Source organism: Poecilia formosa, unplaced genomic scaffold, assembly GCF_000485575.1.
Source record: "Poecilia formosa unplaced genomic scaffold, Poecilia_formosa-5.1.2 Scaffold377, whole genome shotgun sequence".
In the NCBI taxonomy this organism is placed as follows: domain Eukaryota; kingdom Metazoa; phylum Chordata; class Actinopteri; order Cyprinodontiformes; family Poeciliidae; genus Poecilia; species Poecilia formosa.
In genome coordinates, this window is record NW_006800316.1 from 109,566 (window position 1) to 133,382 (window position 23,817).

A 23,817-nucleotide genomic window follows, 5' to 3' on the forward strand; every position below is an offset into this window, starting at 1 on the left:
TACTGATGATCAGACAGACATCTTCTCCCGCTCAGAGGAAACCACTGCGCATGTCTGGAGCTCCGCATGCGAGTAAAGGGGGAGGCGATGTGTGACAAGAGACCAGACACGTAAGTCACGTTATTGCTTGGATTTTACGGCGCCACCTTAAGTCCCTGAACGTCACATTTTAACGGACAAAAAGTGCAACGGGACTTGGATGTAACGAGTAATGCAACGGTTTTGTAGAAATGTAGTGAAGTAGAAAGTACAGATACTTACTGTAAAATGTAGTGGAGTAAAAGTAGAAAGTACCCATTATTAAATCTACTTCAGTAAAGAACAGATACACGAAAATTGTACTTAAGTACAGTAACGAAGTACTTGTACTTTCTTACTTCCCACCACTGATAACTATATAGATATACATGCGTTGTCGTGGTTTCAAAGTGTATTTAAAGCAGAGTCTAGCTGCAGCTGCAGTAAACTACAACACACGCCCATGTAAAACTCATTAACCTACTTACTTAACCGCTAAGTTAGGATGCCATACAGCTATTAATAACAAAGTATATGATGATCTACGTCATGATTCTATGTTGCTAATTAAATAAAATGATATGGTAATGACGTGTCTGACAGATATAGCCATGAGTTCGTTCTAAGCGTATGACGATCTGACAGCGTATGCTGACCTGACAGAGCACTCTTCTTTGTTCTTGTAATGCTCTGCATACACTGCAGTACATATCATTATTTTATTTATGTACATTGATATTTTTTTAATTAACAAATAAAACACAAGAATGAAAGAGCACGCAGAGCATGCACATTGTTCTTTGATTGTTTTTGTTCAAAGTGGCAGCTGTAATGTGTGCCATGGTGTCAGACTACCTGGCTTCATGTAGCAGGGAGGGTGAAAACGGTCATGATGAGCGCCTTGTGCATGGTTACTTCTTGTTTGTTGCTCCTTGGTCAGTGTTCATAGTTGAGCGTTATTTGCCATCTGGGCATTGCCTCAATTGCTTTGTTAATTGGCACAGAGTGGTGGTTTCTGACATGAGCAATATAGGCAAATGCCCAGGGCGTTATCTTTTTAGGGATGGCACCAGACCACTACAGATTGTAGCACAGAGATGGAAGCAAAGGAGAAAAAAAAATAGATATTAAAAAAGTATTTAATATCTAGATCTTTTATGGGAATACGGATCTTTCAGATCAGTTTGAGAAGCAATTTTTATCATATTTCACATTTTATCGTGTCATATAGCGCGGGGCGCTGGTCTTGGTCTTGACTCGGTCTCAACTTTCCTCGGTCTTGGTCTTGACTTGGTCTCAGACCCTAAAAGTCTTGGTCTTGTCTCGGTCTCAATACATTCTGGTCTTGGTCTTGTCTTGGTCTCGGGTTAGGTGGTCTTGACCACAACACTGGGAAATGTAAATGTTGCAAACTGTGATTGTGTTGAAAACATACTGTTCTTTTGTTACATAGTGATCAACATTCACATGAAATAACATCAGGAGGAAAAGACAATGAGTTATTCCAGTGTTAATTCAACATTCTCTTAAATTGCAAACCTTAGAGTAACTCAGTAGAGTAATATCAATATTCTTTGCTATATAAATGTATTACATTTGTGTGCAACTGAAGAAATTTTTAATTCTGTGCCAGTTTTCCCATTTTGTGAAGAAGTTTTTTATTTTTTTTATTTAAATAATTTATTTCTTAAGTAAAGAAAGAAGTACGGTCATCAGCAAGAACCATCCCTAAATTTATACTAAATTAATCTCTAGTTTATTTAATATTTGATTGATAGGAAAATAAATAAATACTTGTTTTGTACAACTGGATATAAATTCTGACATTAAAGAGACGTATCCCAGAAGAGTTAACCTTCCTTTTTTCCCCCTGTTTTATTTATATCAATGCTCTTGCACTCTTTTAGTTGGAAAAACCTTTTATTTTAAAAAGAGGAAGTGCAATCCTCTCTTTGTAACTTTATTTCTGGTTTGAAGAGGAGGTGTGATCTTTTCTTCCTAACTTTAATTCTGAATTCTGTCTCTGATGCACTTTGAAAAAGGAAGCATCAGGCTGTGGACACACTGTGGACAAAACTTTGAGTTGTCTTGCTGATGGGAGCACGAGATGGAGAGACGGTTGTCCGTTGCTCTGTCCATATTGATACCTCATCTAGGCTAGATTTTATTTATATAAAATAAAATGAATGGATTATTGTTAAAATCCAGGTTTTAACAATACGAACCACTGAACGGAGAAAAAAACTGAACTGAAAAACACATTTTGATAAACGACTGAAAGGACAAACTGAAACACTGAGCTCTGTAGGACTGAGGTTTTGATTTTGACCATCCACTCTTGTTACCGTTGTGGTTAAACTGTATTTTATTTGATAATTTTCTACAAAATAAGAACTATTTTTGCTCATTTCCTGCCTCCAGCTAATTCATTTTTCACTCACCTCAGATCCTGTTGTACCTGGTCTATAACTTTTGAGTTATTCTGAAATACTTACTGAGTCAAGGGTAAGTATATGATGTGGAGAGCAGCCAACATCAGTGCAAAACAGGTTAGAGTGACAGGTGTCTGCAGGAAAAAAGAATGCATAATTTGTGCCTTACACGAGTATGAAGAGGCACTGGCAGTAATTAAACAGTCCCATCTAAAGATTCATTACTGACATACTCAGGCTGAACTGTAGGAGCTCGTGTATCCATAGTTACTGTTATTGATAGTTCATTAAGGTTTGGATGCACATCAATCAGTGTTTATAAGATCATTGAGAAGGAGACAGAAGAATATGAGAGGAGGTTCTGCAGTGACTGAAAGTAAAGAAGCTCAAATCTCTGAGTATGTGAAGGATGAATATGACTGTAGACCTGTTTGTTCCTGATGAAGCTAAATTATTTGAATCAGTTTGTCCAGGTTTAGAGTTGCAAACTGGGTCAAATCTGGTTTAAAAAAATCACTTCCAACCACCACATTAGGTAAGTGTAATGAATGCATTTATATAGTTTTCAAAATACCACATCTGTTATTTAAAAGTAACAACTGTTTTTTATGAAGCAAAAAATAAATGTAAAACTGCAAATACCAATTTGTATTAGTGTCCATTTTATGATTTTGTATGCTTTGTTTTTACCTTTGTGAAAATCTGCGCGCTTCCATTTGTCTTTCACACACATGAATTTTCCCAATAACGATCTCTTTTTTTTATTACTTTTTATTTATGTATTTTAAAATTACACTGATTGCCATCAACACTAATAAAAACACAACTGCTGGAGGGGTACTACTTACAAGTAATATTAAAATTGTCCACAATTGCTGAATGAGTAATGAAAAGTGTCCATTTCTGTTTTCACCACATACTACTATAATACGTAATAGTGAAATGTTTTTGTAATCAGAGTGGAATAATCAGGCTAGTACCCTGTTTTATACATCTGAATTCTTTTGTACACCTCATTTTTCAAAATTTGGCCCCATGACCAATTTTTTGTGTTCGATTTATTGCCCTTATTGATCAAAATAAATAACATCTGAGTAAAGACTACAGATTGATAGTCAAGACATTGGCCTGTGGCAACTTTACAACAGTCCCTCATATTGAGCATATGCATCAAAAACTACAATGCAATTGAGCGATTATTAATACATACGTTATTGCTGTAGTCGATTAGCTACCAGGTAGATTAAATACCGCAGTCTACCACTGCTGTGGTAGATTAGCTGATTTAAATACCTTCATCTCTGCAGCGAAAGGCTGCTGCTAAGTTCTTCTAAAGGATGAGACCAAGAGAAGTGCAGGAGAAGAAGGGCGACTGGTTTTTATCTATTCCTGAGCTGCTCCCTGTAAGGAGTTTCCTTGTGTGTGTGTGTGCGTGTGTGTGTGTGTGTGTGTGTGTGTGCCCTTCTTATCTATGTGTGGCTCCAAGGACTTAGCGGTGTGTGGGTAAGTTGCAGTGATGTATGTGCTGAGCAAGAGAAGAAAGTGAAGTATCTAAACAGTACAATGAAGCATGCAAGGTCATTTAATAATCTATGTAGGTTGCAAACCTAAATTATACTGAAAGAAATATACAGGATTAACTCTCTAACACAGGGGTGTCACACATTCACTTTCATCTTTGGGCCACATCAAGACCTTGTTGGGATCTGGGGGGTTTTGTTTGGGTTTTGTTCATTTATGTGTTTTTGTATCAGTCCTGTTTCTGTTTTACTTTAGTTCAGTTCTTCTTATTGCTCCTAGTTATGTTTATTTCTGTTTCTAGTTATTCTCAGTTACTCTAGTTTTAATGTATTTCTTTGGTGTTAGTGTTAGATTCAAAATTTACTTCCTAATTTAATGCCTTGAAATTGGGCATCTGTCTCTTTAAAAACTCCTACTCTTTTTGAAACTCCGCCTTCAGAAAGTCATCACATCATGGCTCCTCCATTAACTGGTTAACAACGTTTTTACAAGCGTTGCACTGAGAAGAAGCTCCTGAATTGAGCTCAGAAGTTGCACAGTTTCACCCGGTGTTTGCTGACTGCTGCTGGCTAGTCTGAAGGAGCTGAGTGGGGCAGTCTTAGTGGAGGGCTAATCTGTGAGGCTGAAGCACTGAAGCTTGGAAACTTCAGCTCCGGGGAGGAGCTGCATCTCAAAGGTGGTGCCAGGTCCAAGCAGATGTTTTGGACCGCTACATGAGATTCAAGAATTTTTTACAAACATGCATGAAAGATTCAAGGCATCACTCCAGGTATGTTGCTGATGAGGGAATAACATTATAGCACGATGTAGAGCTAAAAAAAAAAGTTGATTTTGCACAATACTTTCCCTTGAATGTAATTCTTAAAACTCTTGACTCTGGGGGATGAATACTTTTACACACCACACTTTTCAGTTTTTTATTTGCAAAAATATGGAAAAATTTAAGGGGTGTGAACACTGTGTGCTGATCATCAGGGAGAGTAAACTACTCAGAGGTGGATGGATTTACTTACCGCCTATATGGTTTATTAAACATGACCCAGTTTGTTTCTGCATCTACATTTAACACATTAGAACAAACAGGTGGAAACAGACATGCAAAAATGCTTCACTAGGGTGAGAAGGATCCACACAAGAGACCGCTTATAAAAATATTTGGAACATTAACAAAGTATTTATTTTAAAAAATAGATGAGAAATATCCTCCAGTAATTGTATTCAGATTGATTCCAGTGCACCATACGTTTATGGCCCAGCACTGTTGTCTTGATGCCTATAAGGTCGTGCAGATTATGTTTGCTGCATTTTTAAGAAACTGCAGGCAAAAAAAATGTGAATAGGACAGATTAACACAGCCAGACTGCTGATAATCTTTGTGCAGTTAAATCATAATGAAACACATTTTGATTAAACTTAAATATTGTGCCATGTAATTTAGAAACAGAATACAAAATGGAACATTAGCAGTCAGCAGTGACAGAAAACTATCACTGGCTAAAAGGATACGGCGGGTAAAACTATTTAAAAAACTGTAATCAGAATTTAAGTTTAAATTTACCAACGGAGAATTGAGAGGAAACATTTCAGGTCCGAATTTTGAGAAAAAAAAAAATGTTTTCCTTTTTTTCCCCCCCACTAAAGCAGCTTTTATATTTCCAGGCTATTTGTAATTTTCAACAAACCATAGGGTTCTATTTTTGGTTAAAGGAAAAATCTAAATGTTTGCTTATCCTTTTGGATATGTTGAAACTGAACTATGCCAGCTGACAAGCTGCCCAGTCTAAAAGCTTATTTCTGCAACATTTAACAGCAGCTGAAAATGAAAGCAGACCCTTTTCTCCTCCACAAAAGGAGGCACATTGTCATCTGCCCATCCTTCAGAAGTCTTTATTTTCCAACGTTCAGGACTGTATTTGCTTTAATTTCTTGCAAATAATTCAGGACATTTTGTAAAAAAAAATAAAACAATGATTATTATTAAATACATAAGTGTGTTTTGTGAAGCTACATCGTGTGGGGTAGATGGGGCCTTGGGTTGGAGAAAGGGGCTGCCCCCCTTCACACACTCGGCTCCCTTTCCACCTCCTTATCTCACGCTGACAGTTGTCAGGAATCACAAGCAGAGGCCTGAGTTAGAGAGGCAGGCAGGCAGGCAGGCCTGGGGATACGGATCAAAGAGACAGAACTGGAAACCCAAAGCAGCTCTGATCCCCTACAACGCTATCCTCGCTCACTGGTTCTCACTCTCACACCAGCATCATGCAGGAAGAAGAAAAGCTTTACTCCTCAGATGTAGACTAAACCGTCCTCTCACAGCATTCCAGGGCGAAGGCGTGACTATGGCAGGAGAACCATGTCTTTTTTATTATTTTGTGATTAGCTGAGGTCATATATGGGATGATAGTTATTCATAGCTATAGATTTGCTGGCTGTGTGATTGAGGAGAGACGTTTTTTCCCAGTGAGAAGGATGCAGTGTAGGTTGTTGTTGGAGGGAGTTGCTTTTAGCTAAAGGCTTTAAGTGAATTTATCCACATAAGTTCACTTTGCATCTTTAAAGAGTGCAGCGAGAACTTTAAATGCAAAGCTTAAGCTTTTCTATTTGCAACAAAAATACATTGGCAGGGGCTGCGTTTAAGACTTCGTCCCTCTGGCAGGAAAACTTCAAACAATTTATTAGTGAGAAGTCAAAGACAAAACTTTGCTACACATGTCCAGGGTTATAGGTATGTGTGTGTCAGGATCTTTGGTTGTTTGAGTTTATTTGGGGTTTTGTTATTATTTGTTTCTCCAGTTTAATTTTCACTTTTAATTCGGGCTTGCTTCTGTTTTCACTCCAGCTCCTTCTTAGAGATTCCAGTTATGTTTATTTATTGTGTCTTGTCCTTTGTTAGTGACTCTAGTTATGTTTCTTTATCTAGTTACTCCTGAAGAAATAACTGCTCCAACAACAAGCCTTACACTAAACATCTGCTGAGAACAAGTGTAAAACTATAGAGTTGCAGTGAACATTTAAATAAGCATTCCTGTTGAGAGAATTTCTTTAAGTTACAATTAACTAATTTGTTGTTGTACGACCATCTGTCCCAGCAATGCGGTCTTTGTAAATTGCCACCTTACCCAGGGCTCTGGCTTGTTTGATTTTAGGCCAGTTGTTCTCTTGTCTGTCTATCCTCTTTGGTAAAATCTTGAACAAACCTCAGGTTTTGATTCTTGCATATTGGAGAGTCTTTCTTTGCTCTCCAAACTTCATTCCGGTGATGTCTTCTGATTACTTGGGGACTTATTTTGTTTCCTTTTCTCCCAGTTTAATGGATTGAGTCGACCTCTTCTTCCATAACTGGCTCCCAGTATATCTGGCCTCTTCTTCGCAAAGATCTGAAGAAGAAGCTAATTAATTTCTGTTTCCTTGAGGCAAGAGAACATCGGCAAGGGAAGGTTCTGCTTCTGTCGCTGTTTTTTTTTTTTTTGTTTTTTTTTTTTTTTTTTTTTTTTTTTTTGGCTGGTGGAGAGTGAGATATAGATGGCATATTTCTAGCCTTAGTTGGGGTCACCAGGGGTGCTGAGGCAGAGTCACCAGGACAGGCTGTCAGTCCATTGCAGGGCAACACAGAGACAGACAGGACAAACAATCATGCACGCGCACACACACACACACACACAAAAGGAGGAAGAGTTGAGCTAAACCAAAAAGACGTCTAACACAGACTGACAGAAGAAAATATGCTGCCATCTAGTGAATGTATGCTGCAATTGAAAATATTGAACAGTAAAATATTTGTTACCCCTAAAAACATTTGGCAGGCTTTTGAAATATGCGCTTAAAAATGCATAAATTACAATTAACTTTTATTAAACATAAGTTATTCCTTTCAACTTAGAACTGTAGAATCTAGTTCAGAGGATTAGTGTCGCATATTACTAAACTTTTAATGAAGTTATCTACCATGCTAAAATATTTTTTACATTTTTTAAATGCCTGTAAAAGAAGATAATCTAAACAAGAGTTTACATATTGTAAAACTGAACAGCTTCACTACAATAAATCTAAATTTAATAATTAAAACAGCAAAACCTGTTAAATAGTCATTAATAGAAAATTAACGAACTACATTTTATGTTTAAAATTTATATTTTAATTTACAAATATATTTATATTTGTATACAGTGGACTTTAACATAGACTTTAACATTTTTATACAAAAAAAATGAAACATCTCACATTTTCATGTCAGCTTTATTTTAACAGTGACAAAGAATATCAGAAGAAAAAACTGAGAAAATTACATAAAAATTATTTGCATTTTACTGAAGGAAATAAGTATTTGAACCCCCCCAGTGAAACAATATTTAATACTTGGTGGGAAAACCCCTGTTGGCGAAACACAGCAGTCAGATGTGTCTTGTAGTTTTTTATATGTAACTCCTCTCTGCAGATCATCTCCAAATCCTTCAGGTTTTTAGGCATGCGTTTGGAAAACAAGGCTTCAGCTCTCTCCATAGATTCTTCCATGACGTTGTTATGCTTCCTCTGGAGAAACTTCTTTATTTCCTTGGCTGTAGGTTTTGGGATCTATCCAGGATCCATTTTCAGTGACCTGACCGAGGCAAGGAAGTTTTCATCCAGGATTTTGCGATACATGGCCTCATTCATTTTCCTGTTGATGCGCTGAAGTTGGTGAAGTTACATATTTGGGCAAATTCAATAAAAATAATAAAATGAAAAGAAAAGCAGAGGATGTGGAAAATCTGAGATCAATATATTTAAAGATTTATATTGCGATATCATTCACTGACAATATCGCTCAGCCCTATTCTCTGCAGTAGGTTAGCATGGCTGGTTAGCATGGCCACCGAGAAATCTTTTTTTAACAGTAAGTTGTCTTACTAAATGTGATTGTGGCCCATTTTATTGTTTGTAAAGTAAAGGTTCTTTGTAATTCAGGGCAATATAAAAAGTAAAGGTTTTATTTTGTTTCTCTAATCTTTTACTGGTGTGAAAAAAAGGACAATTAGAATTCAGCTTGTGTAATAAGTGATCTTAGTTAATACAACCACCAACCATTAATCATATTAAAACATAACACATATGGTCAGGCCAACAAACAATAAGAAAATCAAATAAAACATGTATAAAAACAATGACTTTGAATCCAAAAATGTATAGTTTGGACCAGACTTCAACATCTAGACAACAGGAGAGACACTGTGCTGCTGTCTGCTGCTGTCGGCTCCTCTGAACAGAAATGGGAGAAGGAAGTCAGCCACTTCACTGGACAGTCTCTGAAAACACAAAGCGTGAAAGATGGACTCTACACGAATTTGCAATTTATTCCAATAAACTGCAGGAGCAAAGCTACAATACCAAAAATCCTGAAATCTTTTTACCGGTGATATTTTTGCCCCTTCCTCCTCTGGTACTCTGTTTCATCCACTGTCCACACAGCTCCCTTCTCTCCTTCCACTCGCACAAAGCACTTGTGAAGGCTGAGATTGTGACGTATTGCATTCTGGGAAGATGAGCAAGGAAAGGTTTTTTTTTTGTTTGTTTGTTTGTTTTTTTGCTATAGCTAACATTTCGATTCTGTGAGAGAGGTGAAACGTGTACAGAATGAATTCACTTGAATTGTTTAAACCTTCCACGTTGCTGTGTTGTGTCTGAAGTAGAAGAACATGGTGGTAAACCAGTTGTAAATCTCGTTTAGAGTCCTCTGTTTGTCTGGAGACTCCAAGATAGACTACAGAATAAGGGTCACATATAAGAGCAACTTGTTACAAGAAAGCATCACGTTTCCTCACACTCATTGTACGCATGTATTTACACTAATACTGCAGCGATCTGAACCTTGACGTCACTTTAAAAAAAAATTTAAAAAATCTATTTGCAAATCTTATGTAAACTTGAATGTACTTACCCATCTTATCAGGTAAGCGTAGGTGTATGGAGGCCTGATGTTGTTGTATTTGTAGCATTCAATGCCTGGAAACAAATCTGCAAAACGACTACAGGTCAACATGCTAGCAAAGAAATACAAGGACAAAGCTAATAATTTGTTAAACTTTGGTGACAAGTTAGGAAACAGAACAGTCCACAGCAACACAGTGGTGACCAGCATCAGCAGGTTGTCAGCTAGGATGGAGTCTGCTTTACGGAAGATCCGTAAAGCAGACTCCAGACAGCAGACAGCTTATAAAATAACTTTTACTTTATCTTTTCTTGTAAAATGTAGCTAACTGCATTTTTTTCTTCACCAAACGCCGATGGTTTGAAGAGCACACAGATAAGTGCGATAAGTGGCTCAACAAAGATAAAGATAACTCTCTCTCTACATACATACATACATATTATATATTATACATATACATATAAGTATATATGTATATACACATCACATCTGAGCATATGTGTGTGTCTTGAATATGATCACCAGGTTACCTGGCAGCAGGTGTGTGGAGGCTTTAGCTGTCCAGTCACGTTGGAGTGTCTGACTTGGATTTTTTAGTTCCCCCAGTTGGATTCTGTCTTCGTTAATTGCCTGAGCCTGGAGGAGCAACAGAAGAAAAATGCTGAGCATCAATTTACATTTTCTGTTAAAAATAAAAAATAAAAACAGACTTAAACTAATCATTCCATGTTCTTATTCTACAAGATAGAAATTAAGATTTAACAGTGACATCTTGATTTATTTATTTTTTTCAGGTTTTGTCAACTCTAGTGCCCTTCAATCAATAATGGTCAGACAGCAAAGCCGGTTGGGAGGGAGAAGGAAGAAATGCAGTAAAGGCCCCCAAGCCAGGACCTGAACCCTCTGCGGCCGCGCCAAGGACCGGGGCGTCCACACATGGGCCTCGCCCCACCGCTGGGCCACGAGCCCATCTTGGAATTTAAGATTTTTATTTAGACTTTTCACTGATTGCAATTACAGATGTAAATGTAAACAAGCAAACATTTTCTTAAGTTTTCAAATATACAGCAGAGAAACATCTTACTGTCTATATAAATAAGCTAAAATGATCTTTCATACCAGGTTAGAGTAGTTGTTCTCTGAAAGATGAAGTTGCATTGCGAGAAGTTTTTGTTTTTCCAGGACGAGCTGAAAAACACAGAAAAATGTCAGGTCACATCAGGTTGTGATCAAATTTGTCACGTATTGCAGCGTTCCAAAGTAACAGGAGAGTGATGCGTTAACTCTGTGGAGTTCAAATTCTGCAGCCGATTAAGCAAAGATGCTACGATGTTTTGCATTTGGTCTCTCCAGCAGACTTGTGATGTGTAAGTGTTGCATTGTAAAACCAGTCTGCTTAGCGACTGAAAATGTAAAACATAATCAAGGAACATTCATGTTAGTGGAAAAACTCAGCCTCTCCCAGTATTCTTTCATTTTGCTTTCCAGCTGTGCTGCTCTTAAACCTAGACTGGTTCCTCTGAGTCACACTACAAGCACTATGTAGAGACATTTTCCAGTGAGTTATAGGTCCATGCATTACAGTCTGTAACGCCACATGCCTAAATACTGTTATTTAAAATATCTCAGGCATCTTGGAATTCACCTGACGCTCCATGTACTGGACGATATCCTGCTGCACCCTCCACTGAGCGATGCTTTTGTCATTGTGTCTGTGTTCAGAGTGGAGGTGCCTGAAACACAAAATAAGTCAGAGTTATCCAGGCATTTCCTTAGCGTCTTAAAAACTTTATTTTCAAAGACATGCCCTTGAAATACAGCCTCAGTCGACTCTTTGTGTAGCTCCCCTAAATTCTTGAATGGATTTTGCTTGGCAAGATATGACCATGATGCAAAGTCAAATTTCTTGTCTTATTTTGGATGTGTAACATTTTCATAACAATGGAAGGTAATATAATAGTTATATTACACTTAATAGTCTTAATAATAGGTCAGAGAAATATCTACTGGGGGACTCTCAACATCTACGTTGAACAGCTGGATTATAGGAAGTTGTTAGGATTCTGTTTAGGAACCCGACTTACTTTAAGAAAGTGGAGACATTTTCTGATACGACTCCACAGCCTGGCCAGCGGCACAGACCGCTCACAAACAGAGCACTCATCCCCTCTGGTATCCTGGGAGAAACAGAAAGGTCTCCTGTCATCCTCAACAACAAACAGTAGAAAATCCCTTATTCATCAAAGAAGTTATTACATTTTGTTCCTAAATGTAATGTTGCTTTTCTGACAACCACAAGAACCAACTTGAGAAACATAGCCACCCTACATGAAACACAAAAATGTGAGGCATAATGTTTCCACACCTTTAATTAGCTCCCTGAATCTCTGTTAGGTTGTGCTCAACCTTCTTTTTTTACTTCTCGTAAAGTTGATTTACGAGGATTATGAGTTGTTCCCTTCTTTTCCTAAGTGCCTCCTTTCATCAGGGTGTTTCCTAACCATCCCTCCTCTAGACCAAGAAGAAGAAATAAAGCCCGTTGTAAGATGCCACAGGTGAGGCTGAAGTTCAGATCCTTCCCTAACCACAAATTCGGATTTTACTAACTCGTTCATCTTAAATCATTCATCTTAAGTGTTTTCATGTATTGTTTTAGTCAGTCAACTACTGGACACTGAATGATGTTGCTCTTTTACGGCAGTTGCAGTAAGTACATTAAGTTTGCATTTACTCACCCGTTGTTAAGTCCGATCTTGACTGAAGGTTGCTTCGGATTGTCTCCGCTCGGTGACAGCAGATAAAGGTTTGGGTTTGGCAGCATCAGAGAGGAATTTGACCAGGAAAGATGCTCTGTGTCCACCTCCTCTTTACAGAGAGAACCAGATCCACTGCTGTCTGAATTTTACGGCAGGAAAAAAAAAAACTTTGTTGGACTGTTATGTACATATATTGCATATAATATATTTCTTGAAAGACAAAACCAAAATCTGTGATTTCAAAAGACCTCGCATATTTTTGGAACGGCACTGAAGCTGAGAATCAGACTGATCTAAAGTCAGCACCAGGTGGTATAATTGCCATAGATGTGCAAGTCAAAAACATTTCCCTACCATGTTGTTGTCTGGAAGCTGCTTGTGGAACGTGACGCAGCACAGATGGCCTCCTCTGTTTATGCTTTTGTATCTCATCCATTCTGCTCCTAAACTAAAAAAAAGAAATATATAGAAAGATTAAAATTACAGAACCATCTGGATGTAAATGTGTGGAACATTAAAGAAATCTGTAGGGAGCGTTGAGTTTGATGAAAGACAGAGGCAGGTAGCAGTACTTATTCTTATGCTTGAGGAGAAGAAGAACTGGATTCAAACCTGAACAATACAAATTCCATGAATCACAAAATCTGATGCACCGACAGATCAGCAACATAAAAGATTGTGAAACACAAATAAGCCAGCAGCTGCTGGTGCGTCAGTCGTGATACTGAGTGAAAGCGGCAGGACACGATGAGTTGTAGTTTCACAGGTTCGATTTTATTGTTGCTAATTATGGCAAGGAGTTGAAAGTGTCGAGTTAAGAGTAATATATCATGAAAATAGTTGAAGAGGATATATCATAGTTCCAGAAGCAATGACTACCTTAGAAAAAAAATGTCAACTTTATACAAACGTAATATGGTAAATGGCCTGTATATGTCCAGCGCTTCACACCACATTCACCCATTCACACATTCACCCATTCACACACACATGATGCCAAGGTGCACTACCCTGTAGCCACAGCTGTCCCGGTCTGACAGAGGACCAGAGCACCAGAAGTTCATATTTTTAGACCTGATGTCTGTATGTTGGAAGAGTCTGAAAACTAAAGTCAAGGTTTCATATCATACAAATTTCCACTCAGATTTTTTTTTTTGTGTGTGTATGTCTGTGTTTTTATTCTACATAGAAAAATTTTCCATCCTGTTTTTGCCACTACAGTACAGAGAAATTGCTCTAACTTGTGCTTAGGAAGTGGTAAGGTTTGTTCCTGCATTGTTGGGTGAAGATACATGTTGCACACCTGACTTCCTGACGTATGTGGTGAAACCACTTGCCTGATTTCAGGTGGGGGATGGTAGCACATCTCTCAGCCATGAACAAAAACAGCGTTTTTGAGTGATGTATTTGTTTATCCCCATTTTTTGATATATTATACATTTTTATTTTATTGTTTTTACACAAAAAATATAATTTTACACTGTAAAGCAAAGAAGGGTAAAAACAGCTTTGCACCAGAAACACTGTTTACTGCTCTTATATATTTAATTTCAAACTTTATACATCGTGCTTATGTTAATAAATTCTGTTAGAAGTAGGGTAGCTTTGCTCTGACTGTACTAGAGCAAAGACTTAATTTGTCCTGGCTTATTTAGCTTATCATGTTGATCTCATTTATTTATTTATTTAGCCGTTATTTTGTTGTGTAAAACCAGATCTGGGTACTACAGCCAAACTTGCTCTAAAGTAAAAGTATGTATTTTTACTCAACTAAAGGTGAGAATTTGTCAATATAAAAAAAGTATTAGATGTATATAGGCTACACATAGAGAAACATTTTTATTATATTATTTCATTTAATTTGAGAAAAAATGAAATGAAATAATTTTCCATTTAAAAATGGTTACATTAGGGTTAGGGTTAAATGGTTACATTTATAAATTCAAATAATAAAAATGAAATTCTCAAATTTATTTGCAAATATTTGAATTTACAAGTATTTGCAATATATTGGAAAACATAATACTACATTACATGTGTGAGAATATATTGTGTAGTGCATTGAGATGTTTTTTCCTAATATACAGCAGCATATTTTTGTTTCATAAGGGTTACTAAGAACATCCATCAGAATGAGCCTGAGGTCATGTAGATGTTATGATGGTGCCACTGTGGACGATGTCATCCTCAGATCTGCCTCTGCTTCACCTTGGTTCACCTTGGTGGCGGATCCTCTCTGGTCTGACCTCCTTCACATTGATGCCCGTTTCCTTCAGCACAGGCGCCGTTTCTTCAATTGTGGTAAATGTCTTTGTTCCTGTGTCCAGAAACACTTTGAGCTGGGCATTTTTCTTCTGTTTAATACACCTTCCCCCTTTTCTTTTGCACCTCCGTTGTGCAGTCTTGACTGCCCCTCAAAGTGAATCCTCTGTTTCCATCTTAATCACCTTGTGATCCAGGAAGTGTCGCTCTCAGGAGAGTGGACCGATCTGAATTTTGGTTTATTTACCAGTGAGCAATGTCCTGTTTCAATTCATCCCATGTGATTTGAATCTTGGATTTCATAAATTGCACTATGAAGTCAATGACATCGTTTTTTTTTTCACCCTTTCAGGAAAGTCATAGATATTGTCCTCGTCCTTGACTCCAAGCCATTACATTTCTCTGAGAGCTTCTCAGAGTAGACATTTCACAGTCCTTATCATCTTCTCTTCAGTTTTCCCCACTCTTTCTCCTCCCTGTGAGCTACTTTCTGCTCCTTGGACATTGTCCTGTCCATCAGCTCTTTCAAGCTCGTTCCAAGCCAATGCTCTCTTAGGTCTCCTACTGCTTCAGCGTGTCTTCATCGCCCCTGTAGCTCGTGAAGTTCGGCCAAGTCCCAGCCCTCATTTATTTACCACTTGTACCTTCACTGATCCGGTACTCCTTTCTCTTGCACATTTCCCTTCCGTCCTCTTCCCTTTTAACCATATTTTCCATGGGAACTCTATATCTAGCAGGTTTTCCCAGTGTTGTTTTTATCTTGTTTTAGTGGTAGCTTTAGCTGTGTTCTTCACAGCAGCCATTTTTTTCCCCGCCGTTCACAACGTGACACCGCCAGAACAGAAACCTCCGAAGCCGACATTTTTAACAACATGAAAAGCTCAGCTGACGTAAAACAGTCCAAACACATTTTGGTTTCTACAGGTGCAATCAGTGCTGCATCACTTCCTGAGGATGAAGCAATCGTGTTTGGGAGGATGCCAGTCTTTTTGTTTCTATTGGAATCGATTTTATTTCAGAAGAATCCCATGAAATCGTTAGTGCTGCGAGCGGAGAGAACTGATGGTTCAACAGAGCCATGACTCTGGCAACTAAGAAGAAACCTAGGAACCATTTTCATTAACTTGAAATAGGCTGGAAACTGGAGTGTTCTGTGTGTTTTTTTTTGTTAGTTTTTTTATATTTTTACCAATACTGTCAAACAATTTCCCTCTAAATGGAGCCATTAAAGGTTTTGACTGAACAGAACAGAGAGTGTTAGATTATTGTATCAAGAAAATAATATTTCATGAATGATAGAACCCACTGGAGAAAACGTAAATATGTTTGTTTTATCAAAAGAACGTAATGTTTCTAGGTTATTCTTAAATCAAATTTTGTGAAAATTATAAAATTATATTTTGTGATAATTAATTAAATTAATCAATAAGCAACATTGGAAATTAGTTAACTACAGAACAATCCAAATCATCTGAATGGGTACAGGTTCGGATCATCTAAGAATATGAAACTTTAGCTCAGTTTTAAATGTCACAGACAAAGTCCTGAGCACTGTATATGTGTAATGACTGAATGCAGTATTAATACAAATACAGTATTAATATTAATAATGGCTTGTGAAAGTATTAATATTTTCACAAGCCACTGTGATTGACGTGCAAATGTTGATATCAAAAATAATATATTCCACAAAACTCATCAAAAAGTGCAGACACAAAATTAAACTTTGCTTTGAATAAACAAAGATGCATATTTTCAATTTATGTCTACTATTAGCTATTTTTAAGTAATTACACAAATTTCCTGGGTATTCCTTGAAATATTCTCCTTGTTTTTTACATTTATAGACATCTGCAGCATGTAAATATTTGAAATTAAAGGATAGAGTTATCTCTCTTTTGCTTATCTGAAAGCCACATCAGGAATACAGCGTGCATCTATACAGCAACCCAAACAGCAGATACGTATCTGCAAATGCACACCCACAGACACAGGAATTCAGTAGAAAGTGAGAGCTCTCAAATGTTGTGGTTTTTCAGTGTGATTTCTTATTCTGGCTTTCATTTTTAACTTTGTGCTATAACTGAAAACGAGCGGCGCTTCGGTCCTGACCCTCCCGTCTCAGAGCAGTGAGCTGCTCGGTGAATCTTAATCATGTTCATCTCGTGTTCTCACGTGTCGGCAGCACAACTGATATTCTGTATTGAAACTCTCAATATTTCCATGTAGGGATGCAGCTATAGGCCACATTACAATTTGGAAAATGCCTCATACTGCTACGAGTGTGTGGGTTTACTACTCATTTCTAACGACACGTCACGTCAAAGTAAAGGAGTAGTTTTCAATTATTACTAAGAAATGTGCCTTGATTGTCAGACAGCGTTGTCTAAGTATATTTGTCGTAATGTAACTTGAACATAGATTTGTATTACTCCTACTCGGTTGATTATATAAAAATGAACTGTTATTGTGTGCTTAAACCTTCATTTTCCTTATCGTTTATTACATGTTTTATCTTGTGTGAGGGGATGAGACCTAGAGGCGACAGTAACAGGTGGTGGTGGATGAACACAGCCTTGAACTCTCACACTCACTCCTGAAGTGCGTTTAGGATGGCCTCAGCCTAATATGAGTTTACATGAAGAAAACCTGAAGAGAGCCAAAAGAAGAAAAATGGAAACTTGATGCAGAAGAGCCGGTTTAAAACCGGAGTCCCTCTCACTGTAAAGGATTAGAGGTTGGCTATTTTGGTACATGATACTTAGCTGATTTATTTATTTTTATGTATTACAATCAGTCTTGACGATCCATGCTACAGAAACTATCTGAAGGAGCTTCAGAACAAGTATTGCTGATGCCTGGAGAGGACAGTAGAGGCACCAGCACTCCTCCCAACCTTAATGGGGGTAAGGATGTAAGCTGATGGATGGACGGATGGATGGATGGACGGTCGGAGGGACGTTTCACATCATCCCGGTAGGGCGAGTGTGAGTCAAAGCTGAAGGATGAAGACACAATCAAAACCACCAAGCTAATTTAACTGACTGATGAATTATCAAATTCACTTACTCTGACATTTAACAAGAATTTGTTTAAATCTATTTTTATTTCCACATTAAGGACATAACAGACGTCAGATCATGGTTGTGTACATAATACAGGTGCATTTTGAAGTCTATAAAATCCCATTTCTATCTGTCTAATATTGGTCTGAGCTTTATTCCCTGCTGGACATAGTTGACCACAATATTCTCTGAGAATGTCTTGTACATGTAGATATGGAGGGAACAGCACTGGGCTGGTTTAAATCTCGTCTCTCTGACTGTTTCCAGTTTGTCAGTGTGAATAAGATAAGTCTTCTTCACAATCCAAGGTGACTGGTGGAGTACCACAGGGCTCTGTGCTACTCTATATCAGACGGCATCAGATCAGTTTTCACTGCTATGCTAATGGTATTCAGCTGTATCGATCAATAAATCCTGATTAATCCAATCTATTAGGTAGATTGCAGGCTTACCTTGATGACTCTAAACTTTCTTAGTTATGGTTTTTGTACCAGAACCTCTGAAAAAGTAGCTGTCCCGTCAATCACTTGATCTGGACAGCATTAAACTGGCTTTAAAAAGTAGAGAGCCTGAATGTTACTTTTGACCAGCATATGTCATTTCAATCCCATATTAATCATGTTTCTAGAAGTTACTTCTTTCATCTCCGAAATGTTGCCAGAATTAGAAATAAACTAGTTGTACATTTGTTACTTTACTTCAGTGTTGGACTACTCTAATCCTTTATTATCAGGAAGCCCACAAAATTCAGCTAAAGTCCTTCAGCTGATCCAAAATGTTGCAGCAAGAGTTCAGATGACAATTAAAAAAAGACATCATATTTTTCCTGTTTTAGCTTCTCTTCAGAATTTAAGACTCTTCTCTCACATATAAAGCTCTTAATAATCAAGCTCCAACACACATCAGAGATTCAGTTGTTTCATGTGTTCATAACGCAGCACTTCACTCTCAGGCAGGCACGTGCAGAGAGGGAGGCTGGGGTTGCTTGAGCATCTGTCCTTTTTGCTCCTTGCCCCCAAGTGCCCTTTTGGTCAATTGTTTTTTTTTTGTTTTTTTTTTGTATTATTGTTTTCTAAGCCCTCTTCTGACACATAATAACATGTACTAAAATTATTTGCTTTTTTTTTCTTTTTTGTACAACATAATAAGCCGGTCACCTTTGACCTTTTGCCCGTGACGCATGACGCAGTTGCCTCTCTCGCAGTGAGATAAAGCAGCTAACTGGAGCTCAGTATAGCGAACGTTCCAGATTACAGATCAGTTTTTGGTGAATTAAAACGTTTTTGGTGAATAAAGTGGAGTAGACCTGCTGCTTGTCAGATGACGGAAAACGTTGAAGCATCGTTTCTGCTTCAGCGGTTTAAGCAGAGAGGTAATGAAATACAACAGACACTGACAGGCCTCTGCGTCTGCCTTTCTCTGAAGAACTACTGAGCGGGAGGAGACAGCCAGGTGAGGAAAAACTGTTCTTATCTATCGATTCAGGATTTTTATCATACAGACATTAGGCTGTTGTTGTTGTGCTAGCTGCTAGCTGCTAGCTAACGACTTTGCTATCAAAGCAAAATAACTAAAAAGCTTCTTCCCTGTATTGTTAATTATATTATTCTTCAGTATTGTTTATGCAATAAGGGTACATCGCCCGTCCAAAACTTATCATCTCCATAATGAATATATGTCCGATCTTCTAATTTCCTTTGCTGCATAATGTACATTTAATTTATTCTGGCGTTAGGTAAATGTATCTTGAAGGAGAATAGCACTTACATAAAAATACAACAAGGATATTCATTTAGAATTCAAAATAACTCACCCTGAATTACCATGATGGATATAATGTATGTAATAAAAGTGTCATTAATGAAGGGGAAAAAACTCAAACCAGTCTTTAAGTGTATAGTCTGGTTCTCAGAGTATGAAGTTAATTCCCCCCCTGCCAAACATAAACTTTTATTTGCACACATCAGTAATCTTTTGTTGTGATTTTAGGTCCTGCCCTCGACGTCATGTGAGAATCACAAGCAAAACTTTGAGTCACAAACTAAAACTTAGAATAGCAAGAAAAGATTTCTGACAAGCGCAAATAAGTTTGTTTTGCAAATAATTTTTTTAATTCATGAGACAAAAATGTGATTTTAATTTTAAAACAAGTTTTTTTAAGCAGAGCTCAGTAGGCTTTTCTCATGGTGACATGCATTAACAATTAAATTTTTGCTTTTTTTTATTTTTATTTTTTCTGCAGTTCCACCTTAAAGTTTGATGCAGCTCTGCTTTCCTGAATGGACCATCTTCATCTCCACTGCAGCAAACAGGCAGCTCTTTTTCATAGATTACAGTCCACTAAAAGGTTGCATTGTGCCCTTGTTTATATTTTTAATAGTGTAATTCTGTAAAGACAAAATATGTCTGGTGGTCTAGCTCTGATTTACATATCTTGCTAAATTGCGGGTTTGAATATTGCAATACTTTCCTGTAACAAAATAGACCTGCAGATAAAATATCTTACATATTCATAGTGTTATGCTCTATATAGAGATGTTCCTTAGCTTTGATTGTATATCTCACAATTTTGTACTTTATCTTTGTTTATTAAACTCTGAAAGCTGAGAGGCTTTGTTAATATTCTGTCCTAAAATGCAGTTAGATGTGCCCTTTTTTTGAGCACCTGCCCCTTTAGTGGTCTCTGCACGGCCCTGCTCTCAGGTTTACTGCTGGTTCTTAGAATTTCTACACACAGAATGGGCCAGATCCTTTCTCAATAACCAGATCAATTTGAGTCAGTGGGGCAGAAACCCGTCTACTTTTACTGATTGCTTAAAACTTTCCTTTGTGATAGAACATACAGTTAGACTGGCTTATCCTGAGTTATCTCTGTAGTTATGCTGCCATAGAATTAGACGACTGCAGGACAAACTGGATACTTTTTCTCACTTTCTTCTTTTACTACTCTCAAGTTTACATGATTTTCTGTTATTTTAACTGTTAACATTTTTTGTTTTCTCTCAGCTGTTTTTCTCTCCATAGGAGCTACAGCTGGTCTGGCATCCTGTTTGGCTGTGACTCCTTCCTGGAGGAGGGCACAATCGTTTTTCCTCTCTTGCTATTAACTTCTTTACTTTCATGAACATCAAAAACAATTCTGCACTCAGTTCATCTGTTTGTCCTTGTGCATTCTGCTCTGTGCTCTCGGTTGTGGCAGCTGGCCGATTGTGCCGAGCCTGGTTCTGGTTCTGCTGGAGGTTACTTCCTGTTAAAGCAAAGTTTTTCCTTTCTACTGTCACTACATGCTTGGTCTGAGGGACTGTAAAGACTGTGAAGTCAACAACACTGTCCTGCTGTCGGTATGTAGTCGTCCAGGAGGAGATTTTCCTAAAGTGTCTCACTGAATCAGCTGCAAGGCAAAACGATTCACACTGGTATGGCGCTATATAAGTAAACTGAATATATATTTTTTATGTACCTGATGTTACATGGCATATACAGTGTGACCTCTGGTGAAGCCAGACACCCCTGGATTTACTGAAAAAGTAGGGTAATTGTGTGGGATACGGATTAGAGCTTCAACCTACATATACCACTTCGATTACATATTTGTGTTGGACAAAATCTCACAACACTGATCTGATAATAACCCTGGGAAATGCTGCCATGCTGCTCTTTGGGAATGCTGCGTCTGCGCTGAGCTTCGTATGAACAACTGATTGAAGTGGCACCAAAGACAGGGAAGCCCAAGATATTGTTTTTCTCATCATTTAATTTCCCCTTGGGATCTAAATTATTTTAGAAGTTGCAGCTCTAGCAGATTATGTTTAAAGCACTAGACTAATTCCAAGATGGCTGTTCAGTCAATGTGTATATAGACATGGCAACATGTCATAATGTACATACATGTATACATGTACATATGTGTACAGGTAATTCAAAAACCACATTCAGGATTAAACTTTATATTTCACAAAATGTGCTTTATTCTCATATAAATTCTCATAAAAAGCAGTTTTAGATTGAATTAATACAGTTTTCTTATTACTTTGCCGTTCCTAAAGAGGGACTTTTATCAAAGTCTAATCATACCAACTCTAAGAGCTCCTGAAATCCCAAATCACCACAGAAGACAAACTGTGTTGTGTTATCACACCTAGGTCAGAAACACACACAGTGACAGCAATAATTCAGACTGAACGCTGTTTAAGAGAAGCTGTCGTATATGCCAATTCGAGACGGTTTTTAACAACATGCTGAATAACAAAATGGAGGTAAAAGGTCAAAGTAGTTTACCAGAAAGAAAGAATTAGTTATTCACACATGAATACTGATAAAGCGTATAAAGTTTGGGACGGAAAAATGCTTGGTTCTGATTAACAGACTCCAGCAAGTCTGTAAAGCGTTTGGAAACATGGAACCAAGTGGCCGTCATGCAGAAGAGCAGAATAATGGGACCGTTGTTCAGTTCATCTGGGGTTCTGTGGCAGCAGTGAGGAACGATTATCCACTGACATCACATGAAGGACACAAAGCAGGCAGGTGGCTCATTACGCGTTAGTCCTCCAAACATAAGTCACCTAAAATCATCTAAATCCTTAAGTTACTCTTTTTTAAAGTAATTACAATTACTTAAATTCTTAAAATTACTCCTAATTTTAAGTAAATATTTCATTTAAATATATTTCTCTAAATATTTAAGTCAGATATTTAAGAAATATTTCATTTAAAGCTTAAAGTTTAGAAAAAAAAAACCAAACTGAGAAAAAACTTTAAAGATTTTACTCATTTGTAAAAACGTCTCATATGGTCTCAATTTCAAAATATCTAATTGAAAAGAGTCTGTGTGTGAACTTAAACCTCACTTAACAATAAGGTCACTTTGAATTAGGGAGAATCTTTTTGCCACTAGTTAAAATGTGCTGCCTCGCATGTTAACACATGAATGTTCTCATGTCTTGGATTTGTGCGCAGCGTTAAACTCACCGTACTTTCTCAGTTGCCCCCTGTTCCCTTCGTTTTCGACATTCTCTAGGAGTTTTAAGTTTTAAAGTCAAGCAGTGAGGTTTGCTCTTACCTTACGCTGAATCTCCCGCCTGCCACTGCCTTCGTTTCAGATGAAGACGTATTCCACAGGAAATCTATTTTTACCTGAAGAAGAATCCACAGTGTATGTCTCAAGAAGACGACCAAAAGGTTTGTCTAAATTTTCAGGAAGACAACCATAGTCAGGGTTTAAGTTGTGTAATATATTTTTTATCTAAATTTATTAGACAATGAAACCTTTTGACACGGATAAGTTACATTTTACTGACAAAGTGTGAAAAGAATGTACGAAAGAAACAAACCTGAGTGCAGTCTGAAGAGGAAAAGGCAGCTTTGACATCTGCCCTCTGTATTTATGCAAACGGCTGATGTCAAAGGTGTTCGTCTCATCCGCGCACCGACTCAACAAACCATACAATACTAATTTATTCTTCTTTTGTTGCTGATATGTTCGGTTCACATTCTTAACAGTTTATTTAAATCTGTTATGTTTTATGTTTTTCATCCATTGTAAACTGATGGTTCTGTTTTTATCCCTTTAGGTCACTATATGAAAGGAGCATTATAAATGAAATGTGTTATAAGCATTATTTTGTGGCGTGTTATTTGTACACGCATAGTGATATAATTCATGTATTTGTGTCAGTGTTGTTATAAGGAATGAAATTATATTTTGACTTTTTGGCTTAAAAGATGTGAAGAGGGGAACAACCAAAGGAAGAAATTAGATACAATTGGGGAGGGAAAGCTGACATTAACAGAGTTAGCCAGTGACTGAGGATTAGGTACCTAGAATATGGAAACTTTGAACTGTGGGCATGAACTGTTTC

The 23,817-nt window shown here is 37.5% G+C and overlaps 1 protein-coding gene across 4 annotated transcripts; it reads right to left on the reverse strand.

Moving 5' to 3' along the window:
• Positions 1 to 8,188: 8,188 nt before the first annotated feature.
• Positions 8,189 to 23,320, reverse strand: LOC103154220 (forkhead box protein P3-like). 4 transcript variants are annotated; one of them, XM_016662563.1, is made up of 12 exons: positions 23,290 to 23,320; positions 23,019 to 23,143; positions 12,987 to 13,080; positions 12,612 to 12,771; positions 11,961 to 12,053; positions 11,522 to 11,609; positions 10,996 to 11,064; positions 10,407 to 10,512; positions 9,886 to 9,962; positions 9,607 to 9,708; positions 9,359 to 9,480; positions 8,189 to 9,253 (listed from the first exon to the last, which is right to left on the reverse strand). In XM_016662563.1, exons 3-12 carry the CDS (start codon positions 13,066 to 13,068, stop codon positions 9,151 to 9,153), a joined length of 1,002 nt encoding a protein of 333 aa, XP_016518049.1. In that variant the 5' UTR covers positions 13,069 to 13,080; positions 23,019 to 23,143; positions 23,290 to 23,320; the 3' UTR covers positions 8,189 to 9,150. The 4 variants fall into 4 exon arrangements, with proteins under 4 accessions (XP_016518049.1, XP_016518050.1, XP_016518051.1 ...); XM_016662564.1 differs by having other exon boundaries at positions 22,928 to 23,143; XM_016662565.1 differs by having other exon boundaries at positions 23,019 to 23,092; positions 23,290 to 23,306.
• Positions 23,321 to 23,817: the final 497 nt, after the last annotated feature.

What these genes read in the sequence shown, in the direction of transcription:
- LOC103154220 (XM_016662563.1), bottom strand. Translation starts at nt 13,068, where the DNA reads ATGGATGAGATACAAAAGCATAAACAGAGGAGGCCATCTGTGCTGCGT. An exon ending in AAGATCGGACTTAACAACGG is followed by an intron (nt 12,054 to 12,611) that starts GTGAGTAAATGC and finishes TGTTTCTCCCAG; the next exon opens with GATACCAGAGGGGATGAGTG. An exon ending in AAGGGGCAAAAATATCACCG is followed by an intron (nt 9,254 to 9,358) that starts GTAAAAAGATTT and finishes TTGTGTTTTCAG; the next exon opens with AGACTGTCCAGTGAAGTGGC.